Below are 13,975 nucleotides of genomic sequence, written 5' to 3' on the forward strand. Positions count from 1 at the left end.
AAAATTTTATTGTTTTTTTAACACACAAAAATAAAAATTATTTTTCAATTTATAATACTATTGTTCAAAATAATACAATAAATAAATGTTATTTCGTGCAGGAAAAACTCGGGCACTGAGTTATTTTCAAAAATAAGAATATTCTATACAATTTTAAATATTTTTATTTTACTAGTCATAAAAATGATAGTCGGAAAAATACTTTTATAAAAACTAAATCACGTAGTCGCCTACGCGTATACGTAAAATGTATGTATACTGTACTTCAGAGTTTAACAGTGTTGGTATTTATATTTCAACTACATCTATAAAAACGCACAATATAACACGTCATACGACATAAAAAAAAATATAAGGACTCAATTGCTATATTTTATTTTTGACAAGTGCGGACTCAATCGGCATTTGTTTCGCTTGTACTCAATCATTATATTACACATAATATATTGTTAAAAACGGTAAAGTTAACTGATATTTAATTTAGTAATTTAATGTAAAAAAATATGAGTGGAGTTTATAGTAGAAGTAATTTATTTTTTTTTTGTTATTAACGTTACATTTTAAAAATCAGTTAAACGTATATATATTTGTAATTTACTCATTAATCATTTCATATATTAACAATAAAGTTTAATGTGTAACACAATATTTTATGACTCATGTCGAAATCCAGAAATGGTTCATATAACGCTTCAAAATTCTACAATTTTATTGGACATACAATATGAGATTTAAAATTTCCAATTATTTATTATTATTTTATTGTTATTTGTTTGATGAATTATTTTTTCAAAATAAAATATATTTTAGATTCATAGACTTTATATATTAAATTAGCACATAATTAACTTACGCGACTAATTGTTCGTGTACAAAATTAGTTAATTGTTCAGTAATATATAATATCATGGGAAAATTTTATGTCTGAAAATTGTAACTTGATAATAATTGTATTACATAGGTATACCTATATACATATGTATTTAAATATTAATATTTTTTTATTTGTTAGATTATTTTTTTACACATGAATATAAAAAAAAAATCATCTTGACCTGATTACAGCGTTGTATCAGATACAATATAATACAACTAATAAAAACGTATAATGATTATTATATCCTTACCACCAGTTAGTTCGAAACGTATTAGGTTATAGCGCAACCCGATGAAAAAAAAAAAAAATGTCAAATTTTTACAGATACCCGCCTAGATACGTTTTGCTCGTTTCCGCCGTGACCAAAAACAAATTGAAAATAGTCTTGTAATTTTTTTTTCTATACAGTATTAGTATAGAATGCAACTACCCACGAGACGTAACCGCGGGTTTTCGTAACTGTCGATCGAATTTTTTTTTTTTTTGGTACCGAATATATAAAGCAAGTTGAAAAAATATGGACTTTTGCAACCGCACCGTTGCCTTGAGTTATATACGTATATAGTACGCGCCGGTTCTCCTGGGTAGTACGCGCGCATTATTATAATAATATAGTTTTAAGGATCTATAAACGGATCGCGAAGAGATCGCCTCCGTGTCCAGGCCCAGCGCTGGAGATCGAGCGAGCGGCGGCCGGGACGAGGCGGCTAATAATAGGAATCGGCGGCGGCGCGTCATTATAATAGGTCGGTCGCGGGCGGCGTCGTCGTCGGTGCGCGCGTCCGTCTTAAAATAACGCCGCCGCGTGTACGTGCGCGAAACGGCGTCGGGCTCGCGCGTGCCGCCGCCAATAGGTCGCGAGCGGTCACACGGCGACGGCATAATATTGTCGTTACAATATCACAATATTACATAAACTTTCCGTCGGCGCGCGCGAAACGATCGGCCGAAACGTCGTCTCACCGGGCCAGACATCAGCGTAATATAACGGCAACTGCGGCAGCAGTATATTATAAGAGCGGTGCGACTTCCACCGGAAATCCGTGTGTGCCCGTCTCGTCGTCAGTCCGACGGCGATAAGCGAGTGACGTCCGGTCGCGGCAGACCGCGTAAGTTCCCGCGCGCGCGCGTGCGCAATACGATAACGGCAGGTGAAAACACACGCGTAAAAGACACGTAAGTTCCTCCTGTACGGAAAACGAGAATATAATATAGGTAGTATACATATATATATATACACCCGTATACGCTAACGTGGGCTTTAACTGGTTAAAAAGTTAAAGCGCCGTCGGAAATTCGATTTTTTTTATTAAACGTTTTTAACTCGACTGGCCAGTCGATTTCACTACAGTTATTAACCCGACGACAGCCGATTAAAGCGGAATCCGTTATAACAGCTTGGCTTACATTAATACGGTAGATTATACGTAAAAACAATGCGTCCGGTTCAAAGTATCATAATATGTAGTGTTTACACGTATAGATAGATATAACATCTAAAACTTATAACTCGAGTACACGCGCGAAGCGATTAATAACCATGCAATTCGCCATTTTGTACACGATGATTTAAAAATATAAATAAACAAACAATATTGCCGTAACTATATCGTTATTTACTTGCACATTATTTACAAAATATTTCTTGATTAAGTATTTTTGAAAAAAAAAATAAGTTTCACAATCGCTACATCATAATGACGTGTGCAGGCATGACCGAGATAGAAATTAAAAAAAAAAATAAATAAATAATAGATATTATATTTGTTTTAGCAATATTTATTTGTTCAGTAATAATTTTTTCCCTTTTCAGTAATTCTATAAGAGATAACGTTAATTTTAATAAAATATCACTAAAATATGACGTAATATGTTAACTCGGTGAACATCCAACGAGTACTGATTTCGAAAAGTTGTATTTTCCTCACTAGCTAATCCGCAGGTAATCAAAACCAGTCATCAGATAGCAGATGACGATGATTGTGATTATATATTATTGTAAAAATGTTATACACTTACACTGTAAGTACACAGGAAGTAATACATTTAATTTTATCCCCGTGTAGGAGCTATTACGTACGGGTGATTTTTCATTGCCGTAAAAATGTACACAATATTGTTATTATATTATCGTCGATGTTTTAATGCCATGTTGCACTTTAACGTATTATTACAATGCGATAAACAAACGACTCAGAACTGAGACATCGGCACTAGTACACGTAAATGATGCGTGGATATCATGACGACAAATGCATTTACAATATATAATTAACATCGATACGCTGTGCGTAGACGCGTTATAAACACATCATACGACATCTATATTTTTGATCTCATCATTACGCAACAATAATTAACGTGTTCTAGTAGAAGGCCGTTTTATGTGGCGAAGCGTATTCATATCACGCCAATATTTGTAATTACTGTTATTTGATTTATTATTATTGAAACATAACTGATAATATTATAACCTATTTTTATCATTTTAAATTTTTACAATACATAAACATTTGTCCGTTACGTTTTGTGTAGAAACTTACCGAGCCAACCGGTCGGGCAATAACCGGTACCCGATCGATTTCCAAGCACTTGTATAATAATACGAATAGAATCGAAATCAAATCGTTCGCGACAATCCGTCAGAACTTAATACACTTTCGCACTTCATTTTAGACTTGAGTATAACTCGTGCGACGGCGATGTATACAGTCTAGTGGTTTTAGACGTTCACCGACAAAGCCTCTATAGCGCCCGGCCTCTCCTTCCGTTTACGACCGTATTAGATTTTTACACAAATAATAATTGAAGTGATTTAGTATTACAAAACAATGATATAATATTTTTCGGCTAACACCGTCTCGCGTGTAGATGAAAATATTATTTAATTGGTCTATTTTGACTTGGGTTATATCCTTATATCGTCTAGTATATGTATATTATATTTATGTTTGGGTTAGATAATTCTTAATGCGTTAAGGTCCAAATACACATCTTCTCGGGGCGGAGGAGTGTTAGGAACCGAAGTATAATGTGATATATAAAAAGTCGATTTGAAATACAAACGTATTGTGATGTATATTTGATATACAATTCGAACAACGTTTTGCCTGCTCCCTTAAAATGTGCCGATATAATAGGTAGGTATATAAATACATATATAGTAGAAGTTTCACGATTCACGGAACCCGAGGGAGCCAAATGACAATTCGAGTTTCAGCGAGTTTTTGTGTCGGGGATTACGAGGGGAGAATTTTTGACTATCAAAGTGCGAGTCGTGCGAGTTGTATTTAATATGTTATAACGTGGCCAAAGGGTGACCTGTAAAATATAAAATGTCTAGGGACGGTTGTCATACCGTAACATCGTCTCGATATATTTACCGCTTTTAGGGGGTCGATAGTTGGTGGATGATAAAGGATCGATCGTAATAAATTCAAATAACGATGACTGTTTCAGTAATAATTACGTTGTATAATTGCCCACTGCAAACCATTTGATACAAACAAAAAACGTCAGGAATGTCTTGAACCGGTAGGTGGCTGTATCGTAGTCGTACTAGTCTTGCGTGATGTGTTGATTGTTGGTAGTTGTGGAGAACTGACTATGCTTAAACTGAGTTGCACAGTGTGTGTTGATCACAAGCTTTAATTTGAATATTGTGTATAGGAATAATATAACGTGTTGTAACGGTCATGTCTATCCTACCTTAGCAATGGACAATTGATTAGTTACATACATTGGTATTTAATGATGATAATATAAATTTATAACTCGGAATTCAAAAGGTCCTTACATCAGTGTTTTTTTTTTTTTTTTTTAATGAAAGAGCGTGGAAATTTAACAAAAAATAAATATATAAAAATCATTCAAACATATTAAAATTTGAAAAAATGTACATACAATATATCATACTATTCGTTTGTAGGTCGGGTAATTTATTTTTTGTTCCTGATATTTCGTAGGGGGTTTAAACACCCAACCCCCCCCCCTCGCGTTCGCGCCTGAATATGCAGCACATAATAATAGGTGTCGCGTAGTCCACACAATTGTTGCAAATGTGCCTATATTTTCGATGGTATAATGACGGCGTCCAACTGTCTTTGGTTTCCTATTCTATTCACTGGCGGGTATATTTTTTTCGTTTACAAGCGAATCGCGGGGGCGTCCGTGGTATAGTGGCGATATCATAAATATGATATTATTATATCGCATATTATTACAACGGCGGCGACTATACGTGCGCGCGTGTGCGGTTAAACCATATCGCGTCGTCTCGGTTGTATTATAATATTATGTTATACAGCGCGAAATCTATATACATGACTCGATTTTTTTATACGGCGGCGTGCTCGGCTCGTTCGTAATAATTTTTTTCAGCCCACCCGCCCGTTCACTGGTATAAGAACGACGACGACGACGACGACGAAGACGACGACGATTATTACACACTGTACATATATATATATATATATATACACCTCCACAAGACTAGTATACCAATTTATATGCAAAATATCTGACGATTATTATTATTATTATTGTTGTTGTTGTTATTATTATTATTACGATCATAATTCACCGCGTCCGCCGGCGGCTGTGCCCGTGTAACGAATAATAGTAGTAATTGTATACTGTATATATATACACACATATACATATTATATACGCACACCACCGTTGAGTAGATAATATATGATATAATGTTATATACGTATATTATATAGTATATATTATGCGACACACAATAATGTTCTGCGGCGTTTATTATTATATTTAATTCACTGGCAATAATCGCCGCCGTGGTCTCGCGATAATGTCGTCGTAATACGATTGCGCGAGCGTGTGTGCGATGCAGAAACCAAGAGCATTTTTTCAATTTTGTATATTTTATTTTCCATATCAGTCGAGTTCGTGTCCCTCCTCGGCCGACTACTAATGATCGAATTAAAAAAAAATTAAGACTATTCTATTATTTATAGGTACGTTTAGGAATAAAACGGTACAGTGGCAAACAAAACGAATCGATCTAAATCGCATGGTAACGAATTAAGATTTTTCTGATCATTCGCGCGTACATGTCGTCGTGATATTACTATTGACCGGACTCGCGAACTCGTTCATTTGTATAAACATTTTGCAGCCAAGTCGTATAAACGTTAGACAAAATATGAATTCATTTTAACGTGACTGAGGATTAATTATATTAATTATTGTATTATGGAATTTTGTTTTCAAAAATCGTATAATTTCATATAGATTTATAAATTTATTTATTATACGTATAATAAAGGCATAATCTTTGCATAATCGTGTATTTTGTTTTACATTTAAAGACAATTTAAATTTTTTTTAAGGCATTACTAACACATTGTTAATTGTTTTGATGTAATTAGGTACCAATTTTTGTCAACGTCTATCAAAAAAAAAAAAAACTTGTTTGAAAACTTTAAAAATACCATGCACACGTATTAAAAACTATTATCAATACGCTGTTGGTTAAATTATTAAAAATATAGATTTAAAAATAATGATCAACTCACACGTATAATAAAAGAAAACTATGATAAATGAACGCGTAAACAAAACAATGTACAAATACAAATTAAAAATCAAAAAAAAATATGTTACGATCAAGTTTTGGTTTATAAATTGAAAATTTACATTGAGATGATTTTTCCGTATTTATAAGATTTTGTTGCGTACTTAAAAATAAAAGTTTTTTTTTTTTGCATATTTGATCATTTTTAAAGTTTAGTTGATAATATTACCGTTACAGTACATATTCAAGGTTTTTATTTTTTTAGTGCACCGAGGTTAGGTAGTTACACGAGCCCTGATTATTAATATTATTATGTTTTGATATTTAATATTTTATTTCATACGGTTGCAGGCTGATGTCGCAATAGAATATAGTTTTACTCTCGCCCCCCCCCGCGCGATTATGTTTTTTTACTAAATAAAGTTTCGGACGTTTGCCAAAATAGAAGATATCTTCGAAGTACGCCATAAATAATAATAATAATATTTGAAACGGATAAAGGAATAAATGACACAGCGATATTGTAATAACACGTCGTCATCGTCGTCGTGGTCTATTTGCGCAGATAAACAAAGCGCGGGTGAGCGAGAAAAATGCGTTAAAATCAACGCGTCGGCGGCGGCACTTCCGACAACGGCGACGGCTCCAATCGGCGATAATAATAATATCATCATCACGCAGCTGTTCTATCCTATAATGACGTGTAAATATTATTGTTTCTTAGTTATTGTGCCAATAGCGACCATTACACTCGTCGATGAACCTTGTAACCATATAGTACAGCCGGGCCGCAATCGGTATACTATAAACAACACTTGTCACATCTTGTCAATGTTGATTATATATAGTTGTCTGTAGTCACTCGAGTGCCTTAAATCCATATAACTATAGTGGTGAGGTTGACTTGAAAAAAAATTATATCAGGTTTACTATATGGTAAAAAGGACTTACATTATTAATAATTTATAAAATATATTATTATTATTATTATTATTATTTACATAACAATAATTATAGTAGGTAGACTGTTGTAAATTGGTTGTCTGAAAAATTAATTTGCTTTTTAAAAGTAAGAAAAGAAATTAGTAATTAATATTTTAATTATGGGGTGAATTAAACAGTGGCAAACTACAAGACTGAGAAAAGCTTGCGTTGAAAGATCAGGAAAATTTAAAAACTCTATCATTTTAATGTTCTGTATTACATTAATGCTGCAAAAGTCTGAAATATAATCATGCATCATACCAATGCCAATCTATTAGAGATCCTAGGCAAGTCTTACAAGTATAATTTAGTTAATATTATTCGTATATTAAGTTATACTTCAAATTATTATTGTTTTATCTATTATTTTTGTGATACCGCATAAACAATTTTAATTATTATTCAACTACGACGTGTTTAAATTATTTTATTGTGACACGAAACATCGTCCGAGCATATTTACCTATAAATGACATTATACTATATTATCCAACTAAAGAATTATAATAATAATTCAATAATATTATCATGATTGATTCATACACGTAATAATCTAAAAAGGTAAAATGGTTAGGTTTATTATAGGTATACATAATATGATTCAAAATAGAGACAAAACACGTGGTAGAAATTTGTTTCTAACATTTAAATATAATTTACATTCAAGTTCGCCCACTCATCAAAATGCATATAGAAACACCATTATACTACCAGACTATACATACTATAGTGTACAGATCTTATGAAAGTAGACTTTTTAAAAATAAAAACCATTTCAGATGTTTATATAATTGCATAATCTTATTGCAAAATACTTATTATAATATATGAAAAACATATTAAAACAACATAATGTTGTATTGTTAATCGATTTATCGATTTTCATATAGTATTTAAAAAATATACGGTAGCTGATTCGAATATTTTAAGTTGATATTGAAATATATCAACTATAATATTATAACATCAACGTATTTGCACCGTCGGGCTCCTATTGATACAGTGGTTGGCTTCGGCGACACATATAATTTTAGTTTTTTTTTAACCCTTTTTGGGGGTCCAATCTTGTCTGTATAACATTTAATTATCTAAGAGCACGATTATGTACGGTTATAGGCGCAATAAGGATTATTTATTTTAGAAGTGTTGAAAAACTGTAGCTATCGAAATACACTTGTGAAAACAGAAATGTAAATTTCGACGTTATACCATATTATATAACATCTTACTGTGAATTATAGATGAAAACCGAATCATAGTACAAACTCGTTTAATTTGTACTGAATTTATTTAAAAATAAGAATTTTAATTAATTAAAAATATACAAGTATTACTTGAACAGTTAAGTTTTTACACCACTGGGATGCAGTCCAATTACTCCTCAATTTCTTAACTTATTTTTTTTTTTTTATGGCTATATATAACAACGAACATCTTGTTATATATTTTTATGTTATCAATAAAAACAATTAGTTATTATAAAACTATCTTTAATATTTCAGAAATAGAAAAGTATTATATATTAAATCTAACAATATTTTGTGAGGACTTTTGTATTTTTTCGGTGTGTACTTTTTTGACCATATTGCATATATTTGCGCGTATTTGACGAACACAAAAGGAGTCTCTAATATAACACGATTATGTACTAAATATAAATTTCAATATTTTTAAATTTATAAATATGGGTGTAATTTTAAAAATAACATAATCAAGTTGGTAGAATGTTTTTGGTTCGCTAAAAAAAAAACAATCTATGTCTTAAAGGTAAACTTTTGATAAAGATGAATTTATTATTATTTCATTTTATAATTAATTTCATAATAATGTTGTTACACTTTATGTGTGTGTTAACTATTAATATTAAATAATAAACATTTTGTTTGACATTCACTTAAGATCAATATTAATTATGTATAGTATATCTACTGCCCACCTTATTGATGTTTTTAATATAAAGCAAAATATCGCTATCGAACGTCCTCAAACGTCTAACAGAAGAATTTTCTTTATTGATTATATTGAAACAGATCGTGCTTAACTTATTTGTTTCATATATTTTTACTTTTTACAGATACATTCTACTGCAGAATCTGCGGTAAGCCACAACGGTGGGATTGGACTAGAAAACGATGTGTACGGTGGCAGATCAACAGCTGATTACTTCCGTTCAAAAACAATGCCCAGGTAACACAATATTTATGGTACCTGGACAATAATTCTTGATGGAAAGTACTACTTTGATCAAATTTATATAATTTTCGAATTGATATTTGAAAAATTGTTTTTGACAAACTATCTTTCGTTGATTTTTTTTTCACCAACTTCCTTAGACCTAAAATTAATATATTTAAATAATACACGTAAGTACAATATACATATACATATACATGTATATGGACAATGTATGAGTTTATAAAACTGTAATTACTAATTAGTATGGTAGCCATGGATTTCGGTAGAGTAACTTATTTTATTATTACTAATTTTGAGAATATATTAATACGCGTTTGATTAGGTATTACAAAATAATAATTGAAAATGGTGTATAAATTAAAATTAATTAAACAGTTTAGCACCGGAAAATCAAACAAATTATAAATTAGGATAATAATAATAGTCAATTTTTCCAATTTTTATTTTTTATTTTTAAGAAACAGATGAATCAATCATTTTTTTAAATATTTATTTCAACAACCTTGTGAATTCATGGTCCCAGAATCATTCTAATTCAGACTATGACGTTTTACGTGTGTGCATGATTTATGTGCGCCTAAAACGTGTGTTATATATTTGTTTTGCTTAATATTGTTAAATGTATATTATTATTATGTTACTACGGTCCGCTGTAAAGACGGTAAATTTAAATACTAACCGGGCCAAGTGTACAATATTCTCAAATTATACAAGGCATTTGGATATTATTATACACATATAATACTATAATAGTACAAATGCGTTTATAATAATATTATAAAGAATTGGTGATAGAACTGTGGAGGAATTTACTCTACAATTGCATCCAACGTACGTCACTAGATATATTTCTATTCTAACCTGCAGCTAGGATAATCCTTCTAAGTACTTATGATTTAAAAAAGATGTGTGTAGGTATGCTAATGTACAGTTATCCCGAAAGAACTTAAAAGTTAAAGTGTTTACTGGAATCATGTGTGATACTGTGATATACTATTAAAAGATTTACTTAGATCTTAAAATAAAATGTATGGTCTTGTTGTGTTTATCTAGGTAAATTATCAATTTTTTTTTCAGTCACATTTTCTATAGTAACTTCTGTTTCTATTTCCCTGACCTTTTTACAACCACACTGTTGAGAAACAAGAATAAATTTCCAAATTTCTTCTAAATAATTTCTGAGTCTGTTATGATTTTATTTTTTTTCAAGTATCTCGGATTATATATAACATACCAATGGATTAAATTATATTATTATAGTTCGTTAATCCTGTTTTATTACCGACTACCGTTATCTGTTTATAATGGCAAAGTATTTATAAAGAAGTTAGAGATAAGACCTTATTTTAAAATTTGATAAAAGTTTGACATAGTTTTAATTACATTTGTTGGTTTTTTCAGTTAAATCCTATATATTATAAACATCTCGGATATATTAATAACAGAAGAATGTTTCATCTCCTCTCTCTCTCTCTCTCTCTGATATTAACTCGCAATAAGCGACCCACCGCGATCTGTGTACTCAATTTATATATAATAATTTATAATATTTCGTTAAATGTCAATATGCACCACCTACCATAGTATAGTATGTAAGTAGATCGGTACTGCAAACAAACTGTTGACCGCATAATAATATAATAAAAGCTAAAGCCATATAGCGTACAACACGCCTACATTATATTATATAAATACAGTGAAAAGGAAAACTATTTTGTGGTCGTCGGTAAAGTTTGAGATAAAATGTAAACACTAAAGTACTACACTCCTGTGGTTTTGGTTATTTCTTTTTTATCTGGCATGATAGTATGGCTTTGTGAATACTTAAAAATTCTATTTACCGTATCGTTATTATTATTAATATTCTGTTGGAATAAAAGTTTCAAGGTAACCTCCACCATGACCAAAAAGATATTAATGTTTGATTTTTCCCACCGGTCTCCACCATCGAAACTATTATCCCCTTATATCATCACCTATTATGTACAAATATCCTGGGAAACATATTTATACTAAACATTTTTTTTTTCAACGTTATGTGTAATTTAAATATTAAAATATTATATTTTTTTTTCAATAAAAACATTAATATCTGACCACTTTATTATCGTAGTTTTTTATATTTTTATTTTAATAACAACCCACTTATATATTTTTAATTCGTATATAAACAAATCAACATTATTATAAAGATTTTTTACTTCTAATTATTGAACTAAAAAAATATAATATATATTTTTATTGTCGTCGAAGTAAGATAGTGCTAAGAAATTATAATTTTTTTTTTTAAAAATGTAGTTTTCTTAATATTTAAGACATGCATGTACCTCACTTGGAAAATTAGCATAATTATGGATTGTTAAATAATTCATCTTGCGTATTTAAAAGTAAATTAAAATATGTAATAACATGATATTTTGTATATATTATATGAAATAAAAGCCAGAAAAATCGCAGTATAAATATTAGGTGTATGTAGTAAAAATTAAGTATAAAATACGTAATTTTTTCAATTTAAATATGTACGTTAGTTAAATAGATATTGACAGACAAAACGATAAAAGGCTATAAATAATATAAATACACGTGTATTGAAGAACATTTAAATAGTCATGACGAGTCAAATAATAGACCATTACTTTTGTGTAGGGTGTACCCTATCATTTAAACTTCTAACGATTTTTAATGAAAAATATCTATGCAATAAACGATATGTACGTTGCTTAAAATACCAATTTAATAAAAATATTATGTTAAACTGAAATTTTATAAATACTTCAAAAGAAAAAAACGGAAAATTAATATGGCCAAATAGGTAAAGGGATACATTTTTTTTTTTTAAAGCATTATTCTTGTGCTTCAATATTATTTTTATATGTGTTTTTTATATAACGACTATACATATAAATTACGATATGTCCATTTAAAATTGTTCTCCTTATTATACTATGAATATTAGTATAATAATAATACTTATTAAAACTTTATATATTTTCAATAATTTTACAATTATTATATAAAACTTAAAGTACTCGTACTTTAAGTTATATTATGATGTTTATTAAATTTTTCTAGGAAAAAAGTTTCGTCTCCTATATTTTTAAATACAATAATAAAAATATTTATTATATTCCAATTCCCCCAGCTAAACAAAAATAATTTCTTTCTAGGTAACGTCCCTGTATTTAACTTACTGTCCGCTACTAATATATATATATTAGTAGGGTACGTATCATTGTTCAAAAATTTTATTTAAAAATTGAATTAGTTCAAGTTCTATTCGTAAAAATATTGTTCATTCATGTTCACGTACACTTTTTTTTTTTCAAAGGCACACGATTCCTGTTTACGTTCTTAAAAAAATAAACACACATGATCGTTGATTGTATGACATTATTTAAATAAAACGTTGAGTAACTTAAGTACGTTTATACAATCAAGAAAAACCGTTATGTGTAAATAATTGGGTCGTATAAAATAACTAATTTTATTATCTAATGTAAAAAAATCAGCTGTAAAATAAAAAAAAAACTTTTACTTAAACGTAATAATATCCAATATCCAGTATATAAGTGATCAGTAATCACTGAAACGTTTGTGGCTCATGAACGCGTTTTCATTCTAAATATACCGATACGTCTGATACGATAATAATAAATATATAATAACATCAAGTTCCATAGGATTATTATTTAATTCGTAATCGCTATAGTAAAATACATAAATACGTATTTTAAAATATCGGTTCTTTGTTATAATAGAGTGTGTTTGTATGTATGTAAGTATGAGTGGTACGACGTGCAGTGTGTGCATAACTTTCGTGCTTCTCTGGTTCCCATTCATCGCCCACTCGTATCTTATAATATAATATATAAATAAACGTAACAGTAAAAGGGCAACAATGAGTATTGTGGGAAGGCTTTTAAAAACTCACTTTCTCGCTGCTTATTACAATATATAACATATATAATAAATATACCAGGTACACGTGGTAAACGGAACTCGCGGATATATATATATATATATATATATACAGCTACAGTACTATTCGACAGCCGCCGCCGCTACACATGGTCCATCCGTCTTCATCGACCGTATCGACATATTCATAATAATAATACATCGTCGGTTGACCCCACCGACAATAACACCTATATATACATACTCTCACACGTACATATTTGTGTGCGGTCTAAACAACCTTTTCCACTAAACACGCACCCGTATATAATAATATACATATATATCGTATCCACGCTATTAAAAAGAAAATGCCCTCCTCGCCACAGTTTCCGGTGATTTTTTTTACATAAAACGTCACGTCAAAGAGGGAAAACGTATTTGAATGGGCATAATATAACCCTGCCGCTCCCTGC

The 13,975-nt window shown here is 30.3% G+C and overlaps 1 protein-coding gene across 2 annotated transcripts in view; it reads left to right on the top strand.

Annotated features, from left to right (window-relative positions):
- Positions 1–13,975, top strand: part of LOC113558815 (zeta-sarcoglycan) — a 129,324-nt gene that overhangs the window by 97,038 nt on the left and 18,311 nt on the right. For both annotated transcript variants that reach the window (XM_026964369.1, XM_026964368.1), the window contains exon 3: positions 9,478–9,590. In XM_026964369.1, the coding sequence (XP_026820170.1) occupies positions 9,478–9,590 (113 nt within the window). The remainder of the gene's footprint in view (positions 1–9,477; positions 9,591–13,975) is intronic.

Source organism: Rhopalosiphum maidis, chromosome 3, assembly GCF_003676215.2.
Source record: "Rhopalosiphum maidis isolate BTI-1 chromosome 3, ASM367621v3, whole genome shotgun sequence".
Classification (NCBI taxonomy): Eukaryota; Metazoa; Arthropoda; class Insecta; order Hemiptera; family Aphididae; genus Rhopalosiphum; species Rhopalosiphum maidis.